General features: G+C 44.2%; 1 protein-coding gene across 4 annotated transcripts in view; it reads left to right on the forward strand.

The window, feature by feature from the left end:
- Positions 1 to 20,126, forward strand: part of LAMA3 (laminin subunit alpha 3) — a 212,716-nt gene that overhangs the window by 160,970 nt on the left and 31,620 nt on the right. For all 4 annotated transcript variants that reach the window (XM_053242489.1, XM_053242490.1, XM_053242491.1 and 1 more), the window contains 10 exons: positions 1,079 to 1,189; positions 1,976 to 2,087; positions 4,240 to 4,407; positions 7,578 to 7,774; positions 11,009 to 11,125; positions 11,442 to 11,596; positions 13,499 to 13,640; positions 16,240 to 16,339; positions 18,609 to 18,725; positions 18,892 to 19,071. In XM_053242489.1, the coding sequence (XP_053098464.1) occupies positions 1,079 to 1,189; positions 1,976 to 2,087; positions 4,240 to 4,407; positions 7,578 to 7,774; positions 11,009 to 11,125; positions 11,442 to 11,596; positions 13,499 to 13,640; positions 16,240 to 16,339; positions 18,609 to 18,725; positions 18,892 to 19,071 (1,399 nt within the window). The remainder of the gene's footprint in view (positions 1 to 1,078; positions 1,190 to 1,975; positions 2,088 to 4,239; positions 4,408 to 7,577; positions 7,775 to 11,008; positions 11,126 to 11,441; positions 11,597 to 13,498; positions 13,641 to 16,239; positions 16,340 to 18,608; positions 18,726 to 18,891; positions 19,072 to 20,126) is intronic.

Genomic DNA, 20,126 nt, shown 5'->3' on the forward strand with positions numbered 1-20,126 from the left:
TCCCCATGATCCCAATTCTTCACATATAGGACAGTCCTGGAGATTTTGGAAGTTGTTGGTGTGTACGGTGTGTGTTTGTATGCCCATTATGTGGACTGTGGTTTTGCATGTCCTACCTTATCCCCCTATTCCCCTAGCCCTCATGTGGACTGTGCTGTCTCAACTGATCTTGACACTTGCCGGGGCTGGATGCATCAAACGTTTGAATCATTACAATCCTAAATGCATTTTCTAGATAGTAACAGCCTGGTCCTATGCATGTTTACTCAGAAATAAGTTCTACTGAGTTAAATGGGGCTTACTCCCCGATGTGTGTGTTGCACTGTAGCCAATGGGTGAATTCAGATGTCATGTGGAAATAAGCTTAAACCTCAGTACTGTGCAATGTCTCCTGGGCTCAGGAGAGTGCACCTTCCCACTCCCCTACCTGCACATGAGTTGGAAAAATACTACTTGCATCTGTGGTTAGAAACAAATCAAGATAGACTGTGATATCTGAACTGACTGGTCTTGGTTTATTCTAGCCAAACTGCTATAAATAAACTGGAACACACTTCAGACCTTGGGTTCAGATCTCATTGAAGCAGTTTGGTTGGAGTAAACCAAAATCGGTCAGTTTGGACATCATCACCAATCTTGGTTTGTTTCTACCACAGTCAGAAGTAACTGATTTCATGGACTACGGAGAGGGGAATTGGCTCTCCTGAAGATAAGAGATGTTGCATGATGTATGAATCCAATGTGAGTGACTTAGGATTGCTGACTTGCACACTCCAGAGAGCCCCGCAGGTGTTTTAACATGGCCTTGATGCAGTTGTGCAAACTGCTGTTGTGCAAAGGCTGGAATTGCATGAATGAAGTTGTGCAGTGGTACAGACATTGGAAATAATGGCCATACAATTGTGCAACTCTGCACAATTCTGGCATTTGTGTAACTGCATGAGCACAAATATTCAAATGTCTGTGCAGTATATAAGCTAATGTCTAGATAAAATACTTTTTCCTTCAATTTCACAATGATTTAGGTTCAGTTTGGGGCTCAGTCATACATGCTTTTCTGCATTGCCTTTCTTTCCAGATTCTGTTGAACAACTATCGTTCCATTATTACAACTCAGGACCCCAAAGTGGATGAATTGGAGACAGATATGATGGACCTTAATCAAAATGTTAATGCTCTAAAAGAAAAGGTGGGCTGTTTAAATCTTATTTTACGTATTGCAACAGGTGAGAAAATGTTGATGAATGCTTATTTTTACCAAAATACTACCTGTAGTTTTTATGAACCCAGATAAAAATGTCAGTAAATATTGCAGGCAGCTGATTGCCTTCAGTATGTGTCCAAATGTTTCTCTTACTTCCATACTAAGGGAGTTTTACCACGTTGTGGATGTAAATGTTAAAGCAAATCTCATGACAGGATGCACTTTTAACATTTTCTTTCTAAATTTTATCAGTCAACCTTTAATTCAACAACTTATTTCATAAACTAATAGTAAACTATTGGGGCGGAGCCAACATTGGGCGAACGGGTTCAAAGAACCCGGGCCGCCGCCAATCAGGGGTTTAGCTCCCGAGCGAGGGCTGCACGGCCCCTGTTCAGGAGTTAAATGGCCACTGCGTTCGCAGCACATCCAGGAGCGACTCTTCCCTGCCTTTTAAGACAGGGAAGAGCCACTCCTGGCCGTGCTGCGAATGCAGCGCCGGCCAGACTCTAACTCCCAAATGGAGCCGCATGGCTCCATTTGGGAGCCAGACCACGCCCTGCCCCCCCGCCCCCCGTGTCTGATGTCAGACGCGGGGGCGGGGGGTGATCAGGGCCGCCGCCGTGGCTGCTGGCTCTGTGTCTGCAAACTATGTCACACTGTTCTCAGAAGGCAATTGATAATACCAGATACTTTAAAAAAAACAAAAACAAACAGCGATTGCTTAGCAGCCTCTGATTCCTTAACTTCGCTCTTCTTTCTTCTTCTTAGGCTGAAAGTAATTACAAGAAAGCAGAGACACTTTTCGATACTTTCAGTAAGACCAACCAAAGGGGGAAAGACTTGATTTCAAAGATACAGAGTCTTGAGATTAATATTAAAGGTAAGAGTAGCTTTTTGTTCATCTATATCATTCTACTTGAGTCTGAAACTGGTTTTGTGGGAATCATTTCAGTGTATTTAATTCACTACAGAAAATTTGAAAGACTGTGCACTTCTCTGAAAATGGACACATTTTGTCTTAGATGAGAAAGTTTTCTCTAGTGCTGAAAAATATTAAATGCTGTTGAACATACTTGCCATAGGAATGTTGCTGAAAATAGCTTCTCTGTGCTGATTTTTCATCCCCCAGCCTGTAACATTTAGAAACCATTGCTATGCAGATTGTCCTCAAAGCAGTGTGATTAACCACACCCTAACAGCAGCCATCATAAATGTAAAGTGCTGCAGTTCATTAGCAATATTATGAGCGTAATGGCGCAGCGGGAAAGTAACTTGCCTAGGGAGCAAGAGGTTGCCAGTTCAAATCCCTGCTGGTATGGTTCCCAGACTATGGGAAACACCCATATTGGACAGCAGCGCTATAGGAAGGTGCTGAAAGGCATCATCTCATACTGCACGGGAGATGGTAATGGTTAATCCCTCCTGTATTCTACCAAATACAACTACAGGGCTTTGTGGTCACCAGGAGTTGACACCTACTCGATGGCACAACTTTTCTTTACTATGTGTGGTAGGAGGTACTAAGCATTACAACTTAGTCATGAAGAGTTCACCACACAGATGCCGTTTTCAGCAGTATTCACCCAACAAGCGTAGTATATGCACTAGTCCTAAACAAGGCATAGCAAGGCCCATGGCAGCCTGTGTTTCACCCCCCCCATTGCCCCCCTGGTGCTTGTATTTGGGGGCCAGTGCTAGCCCCTCCATGCCACCCCCTGCATTGCCATGCTGCTGCCTCCTTCTTCCTTCTCCTCCTCCTCCTCTCACCGCCCCCCCATCCCCACTATTACCCGGCCAGCTGTTGTGGCGGCAAGTGGGAGGCTGCAGCATTTCCTTGCAGTGAGAGAGGAAACATCCCACGCTCACTTGCTGGTCCAAGAGTCTGCTGGGAGGCAGCTATTTCCTGGCAGGATTTTGGAACGGCGAGTGAGGGGATGGGAGAGAGAGGAGAGCTGGTCTTGTGGTAGCAAGCATGACTTGTCCCCATAGCTAAGCAGGGTCTGCCCTGGTTGCATCTGAATGGGAGACTTGATGTGTGAGCACTGCAAGATATTCCCCTCAGGGGATGAAGCTGCTCTGGGAAGAGCAGAAGGTTTCAAGTTCCCTCCCTGGCTTCTCCAAGATAGGGCTGAGAGAGATTCCTGTCTGCAACCTTGGAGAAGCCGCTGCCAGTCTGTGAAGACAATACTGAGCTAGATAGACCAATGGTCTGACTCAGTATATGGCAGTTTCCTATGTTCCTGTGTTCCTTTCTCTCTGGCATGAGAGAAGAAACATTGCATCCTCCTGCTCACTGCTGCAACAGACAGCCAGGTATTCACGGTGGTGGGAGGGAGGCAACGGTGGCAAGGAGGGCCCACAGAGGCCAAGCGGAGAGCTGGTTTGCTGTGGTGGAGGCAGCAGCAGATAGCGGGGCCCCGCCAGCTCCTGGGAGCCCGATGGCTGTTGTTCACAGGACACGTGTGAACACCTGTAGCTATGCCCCTGGTCTGAAGTCCTTCATATGTGAAATTTGTGTTATGATACAAAACCCAGTTCTATTCAATAGCACCAGACAAAGTAAACGTGTGGTTTCACTAGGATTACACAATGAGTAATTTTACATTACCAGTGCCCTAATCAGACATTTTAGTAAAGATGCTGTACTCATGTTCAGTGTCTAAAGCAGGGCCGGAAGTCCCACCCCCAGCACGCCACTCAACTCCTTTGTTGCTTCTCATGGAAACAGCAGCGTTTGTGCGAAGAGGGAGGCTCTACAACCAAGATGGTAGGCGCTTCAGTGATTGGCAACCTGGATCACGGTGATCACGGAAATGCCTGCCATGACAGATATGGTGCTTCCCTCACAGATGCTGCCATTTCCATGAGTAGCAATGAGGGTGGTGAGCAATGTGCCGGGGGCGGGACTTCCAACTTGCTTTTAGTATTTCTAACAAGGCATGTACAGGCAATTCTTTATTTGAACACCTGAATAGGGCTATTGTGTCTGTCTGAGTAGTTTATTCACTTGTATTTGTTTTTTCCTATCCTAGTTCTCCTGGACCAGATGGCTCATACTTTTGGGGAAGGAACTGATGTGCCCTCAGGAGATGTTGCCAAAGAGCTGGCTAAAGCTCAGCAAATGATAAACGAGATGCGAAACCGCAACTTTGGCCAACAGCTCACCGAAGCAGAGGAGGAGAAAAAAGCAGCCCAGCTTTGTAAGAGCAGAAATGATTGTGCAAAGACCAGGGGTGGGGGTGGGGGTGGGTATGATTCTGCTGCATTGATTTGTTCAGATAATGTGGATGGGGAAAACCTTTCCCTCATTTGGAGAGGCCCTGTGTGTTCCTCTTGGGGCCACAAGGAGGTTGAAAACAATGTGAACTAAAGAGTGGCAGTGGGACTACATGCAGAGAGTAAGCCGTCGGTCTGATCACATATCAGGCATTCCCTAGGGAGTGAAAGGGAAAGAAGAGGATGGTGGGGTAACATTCAGATGGTTAGCTTGGGGCGGGATGGGCAAACCCAGGAGATGAAGAAGCCTTATGGGTTCTGAGGCTTATAAGGACAGAGAGGAGACGAACCAAACACTTTAATAGTCAGGATGTGAAGTCTTCATCCTGGAATGTTGATAATCGTGCCTCTTTGCCTAGCGTTTTCATTTTTGCATTCCAAGGAGTCAGGGTGGTGGGAACTTAAGAACTGCCTTCTTCTGCAGTCAGGAACCTCCTAGGCAAGGCAAGGTAGTCAAGGTTGCAGGCCCTGGAGAGCTCCAAGTGAGCTGCTTGCTCCCACAAAGACCAGAGCTGAAATGAGGTCTTAAATGTGTCCAGGCTCAAACTCCCTCTCCCAGGCTCAGCTTGACTGCCCTTTTACATGTCTCTTACAAGTAGAGACATGTAAAAGGGCAGTCCTCTGGCCAGGTGTCCAGCATTTCTCCTCCACTCCATCAAGTTCCTCCTGTCCTGTGCTGGCATGTGGACTTGGGAGAGCAGGAGGCTCTTTATATGGAAGAAGAGGCTGGTTTGTTGGACGACTCGGGCTTAGTGAATGCCAGTCCTGGGTTTCTGGCTCTGGGGTATGCTAGCTAGCAGGCTTGGTGTCAGGGCTTGGGGCTTTTCTGGCCCAACCGCTCCTCTTCCCTTAGGGTCAACGGTGTTCCTGCTCAGGGCCTTTAAAATGTGCAAGCAGTGACATGGAATGTTGTTCTGTGTTTTTGCTTTGCCTTAAAGTTATGTGCATTTATGATTAACTGCTGCTTAATTTGTTAAAGAAATTCTGGAGAGAATGCAAAATACTTTATGATGGCAATTTTTAAAATTATTATTAACAGAAGTATGTAGTATACTCTCGATGCTCAGTAATAAGAAGTTGTAGCAGCAGCCTAGTCTCAACACAGGTTTTTGCAATGAGTGATTTAATTACTAGAACATGATTGCCCTTATACAAAACTATGGTGCGACCAAACTTGGAGTACTGTGTACAATTCTGGTCACCACATCTTAAAAAGGACCTTGTAGAACTGGAAAAGGTACAGAAGAGGGAAACCAAGATGATCAGGGGGCTAGAGCACCTTTCTTATGAGGCAAGACTACAACTCCTGGGGCTTTTTAGTTTAGAAAAAAGACGTCTGCGGGGAGACATGATAGAGGTCTATAAAATCATGCATGGCATGGAGAAAGTGTAGAGAGAGAGATTCTTTTCCCTCTCACACAACACTAGAACCAGGGGTCACTCCATGAAATTGATTGCCAGGAGGTCTAGGACCAACAAACGGAAGTACTTTTTCACATAACGTGTGATCTACTTGTGGAACTCTCTGCCACAGTGACAGCCAACAGCCTGGATGGCTTTAACAGGGGTTTGGATGACTTCATGGAGGAGAGGTCTATCAATGGCTACCAGTCAGAGGGCTATAGACCACCTCCAGCCTCAAAGGCAGGATGCCTCTGAGTACCAGTTGCAGGGAGTAATTGCAGGAGAGAGGGCACGCCCTCAACTCCTGCCTGTAGCTTTCAGCGGCATCTGGTGGGCCACTGTGCGGAACAGGATGCTGGACTCGATGGGCCTTGAGCCTGATCCAGCAGGGCTGTTCTTATGTTCTTATTCCCTCTGATATTATTCTTTATTCATAAAGCCCTGATCAGGGTAAACTCAGAAATATACCGTGAACATGAATAGCACAATTTGATAGCAAACATTATGTGTGTTCAGTTTTCTGTTCAGTTGGAGTTTGCTGCTCCATGGAGCTGGACTTGGGTGAGGGGCAGAAAGAGACCTTAAACCAATTGATAGATCACTGCCATCAGCAACCACTGCTTTAGATATTGGAGGCTAGTTGCTATCTTGGTGTCAAAACAATCTACTTAACAAGGGGTACTTCTGGGTTTGTCACCTTAAGTGGTGCAGTGGGGAAATGCTTGACTAATAAGCAGAAGGTTGGAAGTTTGAATCCCCGCTGGTACTATATTGGGCAGCAGTGATATAGGTAGAGGCTGAAAGGCATCATTTCATACTGCACGGGAGGAGGCAATGGTAAACCCCTCCTGTATTCTACCAAAAGGAAACCACAAGGCTCTGTGGGTGCCAGGAGTCGAAATTGACTTGATGGCACCCTTTACCTTTTTACTTTTACTTCTGTCTTTAGGAATAAGCTATGGGTATTCATGCACTCATTTTCTTCTCCCTCATACCTCCCCACCACTCCCCCAAATGTCATAGTTCTCAGTAGTCTGAAACTATCCTAAGGCTCATGAGTATATGTTTAGATTCTGCCATAAAACAACTGGTATAAAACACTTAGAAAGCTAAATTTCTAGCATAGATTATTTTCAAAAGGGAAATAGGGAGTTTAGACATAATGAAGCAGGCAATCCAAATCAAAGACGAACAATGGGTATATAAAAGCCCAGCCGTAGATGATCAGTCCGATTAACTAATTCATTGATCTGGAGTCCTGATCAGAAAGGGCTTAACTAGGGTGGGTGTTCCTCCTCCTACAACAATGTGACATTTATGCTTAGGGAAGGTAGGATTGGGTCGTATTTTGCTCTCCAGTACTGTAGCTTTGTCCATTCTGATTCTCTTGGGGAAGGGTTGTAGCTCAGTGCCAAAGCACCTGGTCACAAGGTCCTGGGTGCAATCCCTGGCATCTCCAGGTAGGACTGGGGAAGACCCTGTCTGAACCTCAGTGCCAGACTGCACAACTTTGGCCCTCCAACTGTTGTTGGATTACAGCTCCCATCATTCCAGACTATTGGCCACTGTGGCTGAGGGTGATGGGAGTGGCCGGAGCTCCAAAATAGTGCAGATGGTGTAGGTGCTATTGAACTGCATGAGCCAACAGTCTGACTCAGTATAAAGCAGCTCCTATGTCCCTGTGTTGTAGTGCTGGAGCGTGTAAAGAGTGAACTTCAAAAGCACCAGGAGAGAAACCAGAGACTTATTAAAACTATAAGGGATTCATTAAATGAATATGAATCCAAATTGAATGACCTTGATGAATCTTTGAAAGAAGCAAAGGAACAAACCAAACTGGCTGAAGGTTTAAATGGAGAGAACAAACTCCGGTTGGAAGATATTAAGGTAATACTGATTTTTTTAAAAAAAAATTCCCTGGCTAAATAGCTGAAGAAAATGTCAAATTCCAAGAAACAAACTGGCCAAAATCCTGACTGGCGGCTACTCCACTTTGGATCCCACCCCCTACCCCCAACCAATACATTGAAGCATCAGTTATCTGCACTCATGAGCATCCTTAGTCTTAAGTGGGGTAAATTCATCTCCCAACATTCCCATGTTTACAGTTTTTGGAAGGATGCAACACTTAGCCAGCCCCCAGATCTTAGATTTCCTACTCGAGACCATCTCTACTCTGACCAGACACCTAGCATCTAGCTATCTATTCACATAAGAGACTAGCTCTTCCTAATATTATTTTGCTTTTTCATAGATCTGGAGAGATTGTGCTGCCCCTTTTCTGTCCGCTTGAGGGAAAGGCACAGCTGACATACTGTGCAACGTTCTGTCTGTCTTTTAAGAGCACTCTTGTTTAAGTGCACAAAATTATGCAAACACAGTTGCATGATGGACGGACATTATTTCCAGTGACTGTTAATCTCCTGATGCGTTGGCACAGTTTTGTTTAAAATTGCATGCATGTTTTGTAATGCATTCACGTTTCATTAAATACAGATAGAATGTGGCACAGTTTTCAGTTTTGGGATAGGACTTCTGCTTATCAGACAAGCAGAAACATATTCCAGATCATAATCAAGGGGAGTGGCTACCCATCAACTCCCAGATCATGCCTTGAAAACCCTCCAAACTCACTTATGTTTACAACCGATGTTGTAACATCATCATCATCATCATCATCATCACCACTTATTATTATTATTATTATTATTATTATTATTAATAATTAATTATTATTATTATTAATTCAATTTCTATATCGCCCTTCCAAAAATGGCTCAGGGTGATTTACACAAAGAAACAATAAATAGATAAGATGGATCCCTGTCCCCAAAGGGCTCACAATCTAAAAAGAAACCTAAGATATACACCAGCAACAGTCACTGGAGGTACTTGTGCTGGGGGTGGTTAGGGCCAGTTACTCTCCCCCTGCTAAATAAAGAGAATCACCACATTAATAAGGTGCCTCTTTGCCAGTATGAGGTTGTTCTCACAACTGCTGGGGCTGAGGTGGGCTGGGGGGAACCCATGATTAGGCTTGTGCCCGAAACGTTTCGGAGGCCATATGGAGGCCTCCGAAACGTTTCTGCTCCGGGGGCCATTTCGGTGCTTCGGCACCGGCAGGGGTAGTCCTTTAAGGGCGGGGGAGGGTGCACTCACCCCTCCCGCCGCATATCCCCAACCGGCGCTCTGTCACTTTCAAGCCCCTCGGGGCGGCAGCGTTCTTCCCTGCCGCCCCGTTTTCGTCATCGGCCGGAAGTGGCCGGAAGAAGTAACCGCGCGTACACCCATTGCGGGTGTGCACGTGCCTGTCTGCCATGCCGGTGCGCGCGACGGGCGCACGCGCGGTTACTTCTTCCAGCCACTTCCGGCCGATGACGAAAACGGGGCGGCAGGGAGGAACGCTGCCGCCCCGAGGGGCTTGAAAGTGACGGAGCGCCGGCGGGGGATATGGGGCGGGAGGGGTGAGTGCACCCTCCCCCGCCCTTAAAGGACTACCCCCGCCGGTGCCGAAAGAACTTCGTGCACATCCCTACCCATGATCCCACCTTGCTTCCTCCAGGTGACTGCCATTCATTCCGAGTGCTGTTGCTTGCACGCCGATACAAATGGCACCAAAGCAAGTGGCGCAGTGCTCCAGAGCCGGGGGACGGGGGGAAGACGATCGGCATCTGGGAATCCCATGAGCAGTGCAGTATATTGGGGGAATGCTTGCTGCAGGGTTGCTCCATCCCCCAGCTCTATGGTGAGTATGGCTGCTGGCAGCCTAAAAGGAGCTGCCAGCAGCCGGCTCACCCATGGGCTGGGAGTGAGGTAGGAGGCATGCCCGTGCCCTCCTACCTCACATTCAGTGTGGGTTTAGAAACTGGGCTACCCGGCGGAGGCATTACCTTCCTTTCTATATTCTCCTCGTGAGTTCTCTGTATTCACCTCAGTTTGGAAGCTAGTTATAAAGGTTGTTATAAAGGCAGTGCTAGCCGAAGCAGAGCTGACTGTGAGAACTGCCAGGTTTGGGACTGATCCTGGCACACCTCCGCCAGGTTGCTCGGGTTCTAAACCCAGGCTAAAAGTGAGGTAGGAGGGCGCACGCATGCCTCCTACCTCACTCCTGGCTCGTGTGAGAGCCAGCGTGGTGTAGTGGTTAGAATGCTGGACTAGGACCGGGGAGACCCGAGTTCAAATCCCCATTCAGCCATAATACTAGCTGGGTGACTCTGGGCCAGTCACTTCTCTCTTAGCCTAACCTACTTCACAAGGTTGTTGTTTAGAGAAACTTAAGTATGCAGTACACCACTCTGGGCTCCTTGGAGGAAGAGCAGGATATAAAATGTAATAACGACATTGATAATGATGATGATGATGTGGGTGAGTGGGTTGCTAGCAGCTCCTTTCGGACTGCCAGCAGCCATACTCACCATAGAGCCGGGGGAAGAAACAACCCAGCAGCAAGTATTCACCTAAGTCTACCATACTGCTCATGGGAATCCCAGATGCCAATCGTCCTCCCGCCGTCCCCCAGCTCTGGAGTGCTGCACCACTTGCTTTGGTGCCGTTTGGGTCGGCGTGCAGGCAACAGCACTCGGAATGAATGGCAGTCGCTTGGGAGAAGGAAGGTGAGATCCTGGGTTCCCCCCAGCCTGCCTTAACCCCAGCAGTTGTGAGAACAACCTCATACTGTTCTTCTTGTTAACCACTATATGTGCTATGTCAGTTGTAAATATAAGTGAGTTTGGAGGTTTTTCAAGGCATGATCTGGGAGTTGATGGGTAACCCTTCCCCTTGATGATGATTTGGAATATATTCTTGCTTGTCTGATAAGCAGAGGTCCTATCCCAAAACTGAAAACTGCCCACTGAAACCACTGAGAATGGGAATTCAGAGGTGAGACCAAATGCCCTGTTTCCTTCTTTCTACATTTGTACTTCTGATGGGCATAGATGACTCAGGTTGAGTACAACCCATAGTTATAAACATGTTGCACCTTTTCCCAAAAGGAATCCTTTGCTTGGCTTATGCCCCTTGTTGCTATGCAGTTGGGTACATTCATTACAGCTCTCCAAACCTGAGAGCTTTCTTTTATGAAGTTAACCTAATTCAGTATGCTCTTCATTGCTTTGTTAGAGACGGACTGAAGAGATGATTAAGCAACAGAACAATATCTTGGATCGTCTGAGTTCCGCTGAAGCATCCTTGTCTCAAGCAAACAGTATATTTGGATTGCTGCAGAGGAGTAAAGAGGTATTGAAGAAGTAATACTTTAATTCTGTGAAGAGCGAGGATTGACTCTGTCATTGTAATGGAAATAAAAAATAGGTTGCAATAAATTACTTGATTTTTGTAGGCTGGCTGCTGCCCACAAAATACAAGTTTTTCAAAAGCATGTATTTCTTCTTTGTCTAATTTGCTATGCTTAATCCTCTGCTGTGCTCAGAAGCATGCCAGCATCAGGATTTGCATGAAAAGCTAAAGCAGACAAAAGATAAGAGTGCCATTTATTTCTTGTTTTGCAATATGTGCGTGTCACAGCAAAAACAGCATTTGTCTTTCAAACTAGGAATATGAAAATTTGGCTGCCCAGTTGGACGGAGCAAGGAAGGATCTCAGTGAAAAACTGAAAAGCCATTCTTTGTCAGCCAAGAAGGAGCCTCTGGTGGTGAGAGCAGAAGAACATGCCAGTTATTTACAAGACTTGGCAAGACAATTAGATGAGTATGTTTTCATTTCTGCTGATGAACAGCTTAAGAATACTGTGTGTTTTGCTTAAGTGTATTGTACATTGGATGCTATGTTTCCAGTGTTAATGGTAAGCTGTAAAGGCAGAAGAAAGAGGAGCTTATCCTGTATGTGTGAGAGCTTATTTAAAGATGGAGTTGGGGAGAGATTATTATACTGAATCATGATCTGAAATCTGGCATCTCTTCTGAAAGACCACATTCATACAGAGACAAAGAGCCATGCTCTCTTCAGATTGCATCTGAAATGTTTCCCAAGAATGCCATGTACACAACAATTTTTGCTCTCCTTCTGCTTAAATTTCTCTTTGCCTGTCACCAGAACCACAACTCCTTCAACAATTTCCATGTTCTCAGCCCTGGGGAACAGTGGAAGAACTGTTTCTCAATGTAAGAACCAGAGGCACTCTCACCTCTGGATTTTGGGGCTGAATTCCAGGGCCTCCACATCACCTGGAAGCCCCCAAATACTCTTTAGTTTGTCCTGGGTGGTGTGGTCGCTGTGCCGCGAGCCCGCACTACACCGGGCGGCCGTGTGCAATTGTGACCTGCACCAGGTGCTTTAGAGATGGAGTGGGGAAATAAATATGTGGGATGGGAATATGTTAAGTTGCATGTTGAAATGTTTCTGTTAATTGCATATTTGCATAAATATGCCTGTTTTATATCCTTACATACTTTTATGAGTTCAGTTGCTGTTTGTGCCCTCAAGGACCCACATGTTAAAAATACTGCCTATGTCACGGTGTGTGTGTGTGTGTGTGTGTGTGTGTAAAGGGGGGGTGATGCTTAACTTGCAGGGGGGGCCTCCAGCGGTGGGGGAGGGGGCGGCGGCTGCTCCAACGGTCCTTAGGTCCAGGCTCCAGAATTGCCGAGGTGCACCTCTAGGAAGGACATTTGCTTTGCCTGCAGGAAGTCCCAGAATCAATCCCTGATGTCTCCAGGCAGGGCTTGGAAAGGCCCCTCTCTGGAACCCCGGAGAATTGCCAGTCAGTGTAGGCATATTGAGCTGGATGAGTCAATGATATGATTTCATGCACCGCAGATTTCTGTGTATTCTCTGTAGAAACTCCAAGATATTAAACCATAAGTCTCCTGGGTCTGCAGGAGAGGCCCCAGTTTTGACAGAATGAATGTATACATTATAATGTAAATGGTAAATTCTGTTCTTTCCTTCCTATTCAACGGTGATACTCTAATTTTGGGCATGATCCAACTAAAGTTAAGCATGCTTAAGTTCCACTGATCTGAATGGACATGCTGAACTTTCTCCAAATGGAATCAGTGAAATTTAGAAGAACTCTGGCTGAACTGTGGCCTTTCTTATTTTGCAAAAACAAGATGGTGTGTGTGTGTGTGTGTGTGTGTGTATGCACACACACATAATATAATTTTGGAAACATGGTACACCATTGTTATTCCAACTTGATTACCATTTTCGAGCACAATTCAAAGTAGTGTTCATTACATGAAAGCTCTAAGCAGGTTTGGACCAGGATGCCTAAGGGACTGTTTCCTCCCTGATATGAATCTGCCAACTATTAAGATTGGCCCTAGAAGGCTTCTGGACATCCCACCTCCCTCAGAGGTTCCGTTGGCATACGAGAGTAGTGGTAGCCCCTGAGGCTGTGGAACTCCCTGTCCTAAGAAATCAATTAGGCTCCCAGCCTGCCTGTCTTTCAGCAGTGTTTGAAGACTTGATTATTTTGACAGGCCTTCAGTTAGTAGTGTTTGACTTTTGCGGAACTCCTGGCTTGCTGTCTTTGTTTCATGTCTGATTTTTTGCTGCTATTAGAATGGTTATTTTTAATTTTATTGTGTTTTGAGGTATATTGGTTCTAACCATACACTCTCTGTATTTCTACATCTTCTTTCACAGGATCATGAAAAATGCCAGTAATTATAAACAGGTGACCTGTGCTGTGGAAGCTGCTACTGCCTATGAGAACATTATTAATACCATCAAAGCAGCAGAAGCAGCAGCCAACAGAGCAGGAAGTGCTGCAGATTCAGCTTTATCAGTAAGAGTATTCTAAAATCACATGATTTGGGGTTTTTTTTAGCCATTAGATTTGTTGGTCCTAGAGCTGACATTCTGCATGGGCCTCCCTCAAAAATAAGGTTGCTAGGTCCTATCCTAGAAAGTCTGTCTTCTACTTTAAGTCAGTCTTGGGGGCAACAAAACATCTTCCATCCACTTGCACCGACAGTGCTTTGGCTCTATCTCTGCCTGCTTTAGTAAGTGGGACTCTGATTAGGCCCCAAAGCAAGTGAAAGAGAAGAATAGGTAGAAGGCCCATTAAAGCAACAGGATGGGAGGCACCAGTACAGAGTTCTGACTGTCTGTGAACTATTAAAGTTGTCTTAGTTGGGACTTGGCAGCTATAACTGGGAATATAGGGGACTTATATTATACATCAAAACTGATTATTTGCACATTTGGGGATGTTGCTACTGTATGTGTCATGAATATGCAACTTTTGTTGCAGTCAAAAGCAATGATTTTGAAAACCATTATGGCTAAAACCAGTGAGAACAGATGTAGTGCAAAGCCTTTGAAACTGAGTTACGAATCAGGACTTCCTTGGTTTGAAGCTCTCTCCTGCCATGAACTCATTAGAGGGCCTTAGGCAAGCCACTCCGTCACAAACTTTAGTTTTCCAACTACAATATGGGGATAATAATGCTTACTTACCTTACAGAATTGGTATAAGGATAGCAACAGAATAATACATATGAAGTGCTCTTGAACACCTGAAAGTGCTATACAAATGCTGAGCATCTCTATCTATCTATATCTATCTATCTATCTATCTATCTATCTATCTATCTATCTATCTATCTATCTATCTAATTTGCTAAGATGTACCCGTGGCTAATCTTGTGTGTGACAGCTCTCATGAGAGTTCGTGAACGAGCTGCCAGGAGGGGGAGAGAAAGTGGCGGCAGCCGGCAGCAGGGGTGGGGGTGGGTGGGGAGAAAGCGGTGGTGGCCAAGGGGGCTGAGAATGGGGGGAGAGCCGAGAATGAGGGGGAGGAAGGGGGTGGGAAGGGACAACTAGAGGCACAGATGCTCTATGCCCGGGCCAGTTAGTTATTAATTAATTTTGGAAAAACACGTTGACAGCACTCAGATTTACTAGGGACAGCCTTGTTCTTAACCATACATATATGAGGGCAAGCAACATTCAATTGGCTAGCTGTGATAAAAAAAAATCACAGGCACAGTCTCATTTAATTGTTATGAGCCCCAGGATTCAGAACCAGGTTGTGGATGAGGCATTTAGTCCCTCTCTCCAAAACACATTGGGCATCATTCTCCAACACTGCAGATGTGTTCCATACACTTTGACAACCAATATAACTATTACTACTATTACTCTCCTACTGTTTATATATCACTTTTCAGTGCAAATGTTCAATGCAAAACCCCTGCTTAACTAGGCAAAAAGGCATCTTTCAAAGTGGTGATTCTTTAGCGGCAGGGAGAGGCTGGCCCTTTCAACCCCAGCACAGCATCCCTCCAATGGCTGTTGCTGATTTCTACCTTGTGTTTCTTTTAGATTGTGAGCCCTTTGGGGACAGAAAATCATCTTCTTATTCTTTTTCTATGTAGACTGCTTTGAGAACTTTTGTATTGAAAAACAGGATAGAAATAGTAGTAGCAATATGTCAAGTCATTTTATTACAACCAAATATCCAGATACATATACAATTACAAAAGAATAATACCATATTCGAATTAAATCTTACTACCACAAAAAGAAAACTTAGCAACACCTAATCATGGCTATTATTAGTCAAACCGGCCGTTAATTGCTGTCAAATCTTGACAGCCAACACACAACATTTTGCCACATGGTTCATGATGTCAGGCTTCTTATATGTCAGGAGGATAACATAAAATTCATCTTCTCAACTAGGAAAAATCAGTAATAAAGGAGTTATGAGTCTATTATGGCAATCTTTATAAAAAGAACAATATAACAAAACATGTTGAACCAATTCAGTCACACCTTCACCACAAGAGCAGGTTCAGTTAACCAATGGAATTGTATGTAGTAAACCTCCCCTGTAACACCACAGACGGAAGGACAATAGTAATATAATTAATTGGGGCTTGCATAGAAGTATTTTTTGAAAGGAATGGAGGTTGTACAGCAGTATATTTTTGTAAGTTACACCCTTGGGCCATGATGGGCAGCCCTACGTTGATGTTCAAGACCTGCCAGGGTTGCTGACAGCCGTGACAGCACAGGGCTGCTGCAGAATAACTTAAAACCACTTCTGGGCAGTTTTAAGTCATTCTGGGCACAGTTTTAAGTAATTCCTTACCAACCATGTCACACTACACTTTTGGGACTGACATAGGGCTGCCTCTCATGCCGACCACTGAAAATAGCAAACACCTGATAAAAGTGAAAGTGAAAGTGAAAGCTCCTCAATAACAAGGAGCTACAGTATTTCCACGGCTCTGTGTATCATTCTTTGCACTGATTTCTTTTACAGTAAATGTCGGTTCCCTCCTCTTGCTTCTGAAGGCTTGGACTATGAATTTAAACTTATGTTGGTGTGTTCTTACTTTTTAAGAGTACCTTACAAGACAATGCTTCATTTTCAGACAATGGAGAGCAAAGACCTGGCAGGAAGGGCCAAGAGACTGAAGACCAACAGTGGCGATCTATTAAATCAAGCACAGGCAGCAGAGAAGAAATTACAGGGTATCTTGAACAACAAACAACAACAAATATTTATTTACTGCTTTTCAACAAAAGTTTCCAAAGCAGTTTACACAGAGAAATAATAAATAAATAAGATGGATCCCTGTCCCCAAAGGGCTCACAATCTAAAACAAGTAGCGTGAGGTTGATAAAAGCTTATAAAGTGCTAACGCTGGTGTTCCCAACGTTATCTCATTAAAAGTTTATTCACGCAATCTTTTATAGAGCTGGTAAAATCCTCATGATTCTGAAAGACATTCGTCTGGATTTGTTCTTGCCTCATGTGAAAACTTCCAAAGTTACTAAATCAGACAAAAGGCATTGCTCTGACTGTACAGGTGAAACTTGGAAAATTAGAATATCGTGCAAAAGTCCATTAATTTCAGTAATGCAAATTAAAAGGTGAAACTGATATATGAGACAGACGCATTACATGCAAAGCGAGATAAGTCAAGCCTTAATTTGTTATAATTGTGATGATCATGGCGTATAGCTCATGAAAACCCCAAATCCACAATCTCAGAAAATTAGAATATTACATGGAACCAATAAGACAAGGATTGAAGAATAGAACAATATCGGACCTCTGAAAAGTATACAGTGTACTGTGCTTGATTGGCCAGCAAACTCGCCTGACCTGACCCCATAGAGAATCTATGGGGCATTGCCAAGAGAAGGATGAGAGGCATGAGACCAAACAATGCAGAATTGCTGAAGGCCGCTAATGAAGCATCCTGGTCTTCCATAATACCTCATCAGTGCCACAGGCTGATAGCATCCATGCCACGCCGCATTGAGGCAGTAATTGCTGCAAAAGGGGCCCAAACCAAGTACTGAATACATATGCATGCTTATACTTTTCAGAGGTCCGATATTGTTCTATTCTTCAATCCTTGTCTTCTTGGTTCCATGTAATATTCTAATTTTCTGAGATCGTGGATTTGGGGTTTTCATGAGCTGTACGCCATGATCATCACAATGATAACAAATTAAGGCTTGACTTATCTCGCTTTGCATGTAATGCGTCTGTCTCATATATCAGTTTCGCCTTTTAATCTGCATTACTGAAATTAATGGACTTTTGCACGATATTCTAATTTTCCGAGTTTCACCTGTATATGCAGTGACTTTCACATGGGAGCAATTTCAGAGAAACAGAGCTTTCAACATGATACTGCAGTGGTATTGTTACTTTGTCAGGATATTACCACTTCAGAAATGTTAGGGGGTTGTAGCTGAGCACCTGCTTTGCTTTTAGAAAACCCCAGATTAGATCCCTGACTTCTTCTAAGTAGGCTTGGTGAAATCTCTGTCTGAAATCCTGGAGAACTGCTGCCAGTAAGTGTAGACAATAATACTTGGACTTGGATGGACTAAATATCTGACTCAGGATAAGACAGACAACTTCATATCTGAAACAGCTTGAAGACTTCCAAGTCAGGGATGGGTTCTAATGGCCCATGGGCTAAATCTAGCCCATGAGACAATTTTATCTGGACTTATTCTGGATTATTGTTATTATTATATCTGGATTATTATTATTATCTTAATAATTTTCAATCCAAGTTTGTCTGTAGCTTGACCTGTGAGAAAAAGATTATTCTAAAACATAAATTGTATTTTATCTTGAGAGTTAGAAGAACTCCAATGTTTAATGTGGCAGTTCTTTAGGATTTGTATGTAATGTCTTTACCCAATAGTTATTTGGAGAGATTACTATAGAGCTTGACCCATAAAGGGGCAGAGATGTGCAGCAAAATACACTTCCACCCTAAGAACACTGTGTATTTTCAGAACAATCCTGAAAATACAGAAGTTGGCCTTGCATGATTTAAATCATCCAGTACCAGTCTGCCCATAGCTCAAATGGCACAAGTATATTACTGACTGTTTAGCGGGTGATATGCAAGAAGATTCTAAATATCCGTGATCTAGCTTAGTTCTCAGTTAGCTACTTTAACTAGCTGGAAAATCTTCTTTCTTCTATCCCCTATACTATCCCATGGAAAATTATTCTCTTGTTGAAAACAATGTGGAATTTCAGATTTCCTGAGTATATCCAATGCTCATCCAAATAAAAAAGGAGAACAAACTCCATTAGGCTTACATTTGGCCTAATTCCATTAGGTTTACATTTGACTATGATGGAGCCACCTCACCTCTACATTAAAAATGAGTAGATAGCAAAGTTGTGAAGCTTCACCAGAAAGTGAGTACTATGCATAATTACCCGGCTGATTTACAGCAGGTTTTGTTTTGTTTTTTGCAGAAGTCAGTCCAGCCCTTGCAGATATAAAGAGAGAACTTGCAGATGCTGAGAGCAAAAAAAAAGAGATACAGGGAGACCTTCTAACTTTCCAAAATAGCATCCAGGGGATAAACAGAGGTATGTTACTTTATGTGAACTTTCCCTACTAATGTGGGGCAACAGTGGGGAATAGTGTTAACCACAAGCAACACAATATGAAAGACAGATGTTATTCTTTTATTATTTTAAAATAACAGAGGAAAATGTTAACATGAATTTTTGTGCATCTTTTCCTTTCTACTAGATGAGACAGTGAGCTTGATCACCAGTGCAAAAAACATGGTTCAAAATGCCAATGATATTACTGCTAATATATTAGATGAACTGAATCCAATTAAAACAGATGTTGAAAATATAAAGGGTTCGTATGAAAGGACATCTAGTGCCGACTTCAACAAGGCTTTGACAGATGTAAACAATTCAGGTAGATAATTCATTTGCTTCCTGAATCTCTTCCAACCTTGTGAGGCTGATATTACCATTTGCTTCTGGTGGTTTTTATATAAAAGGGAAAGAGGCAGTGTTGCTCTTGAAAGCTCATGATATAGTTGTTCACACTTAACAAACACACCTCTTACGGACCTGAGTATTGCTAGAAATTCTCAGGAAAGGTCATCATCTAAAGTCCCTGAATCTTGAATATTTGAATGTACCCCACAAATTTGGGATAATGTCACAACTCAGAGGAGTTACAAAGAACGTTTTAAAGAATCATCCCATACTGACCTCCTTTCCCCCTTGGGGCTGTCGGGTTCATTATTATGTGTGTTACCCTATCTCTGCCAGCAGTATGGAGCAGTGGTAGGGCTGTAACTCAGTGGCAGAGCATTTGCTTTGCATGTAGAAGGTCCCCATTACAATCCCTGGCATCTCCTGGTAGGGTTGGAAGAGACATTTGCCTGAAGCCCTGGAGAGTTGCTAATGGTGTGGAGGAGTGGTCAAGGTAAAGTTTGCCGTCGAGTTGATTTTGACTCCTGGCGCCCACAGAGCCCTGTGGTTTTCTTTGGTAGAATACGGGGGGGGGGTTACGATTGCCTCCTCCCATGCAGTATGAAATGATGCCTTTCAGCATCTTCCTTTATCGCTGCTGCCCTGTACCAGTGGGGATTCAAACCAGCAACTTTCTGCTTGTTAGTCAAGCATTTCCCTACTGCACCACACAAATCGTACTGATGTCAGGACCTGAGATAAGTTGAACTTGACAATTTGGAACAGGAATTTGACACAGGGCTGTCACTTCCAGCACCAGCCCTGTCAATTCTTTGTAATGCCCAGTTCTGTCCTCGCATATCAGGAGAATGATCATGTTAATTGGGCGTAGCTATATCCTTTCTTGCTTCTATCCTGAGCAGATAAAGGAAGAAGAGGCTCCTGGAAGCTAACCAATCATTCTATCTGCTCTGTGTTGAGGAACAGAGCATTTCTTTGCTCGGTCAATTAGGAACTGGTAATTAGTAAGCTGACCTAACTGAAGTGTCA

Source organism: Hemicordylus capensis, chromosome 4 (genome assembly GCF_027244095.1).
Source record: "Hemicordylus capensis ecotype Gifberg chromosome 4, rHemCap1.1.pri, whole genome shotgun sequence".
NCBI lineage: Eukaryota > Metazoa > Chordata > Lepidosauria > Squamata > Cordylidae > Hemicordylus > Hemicordylus capensis.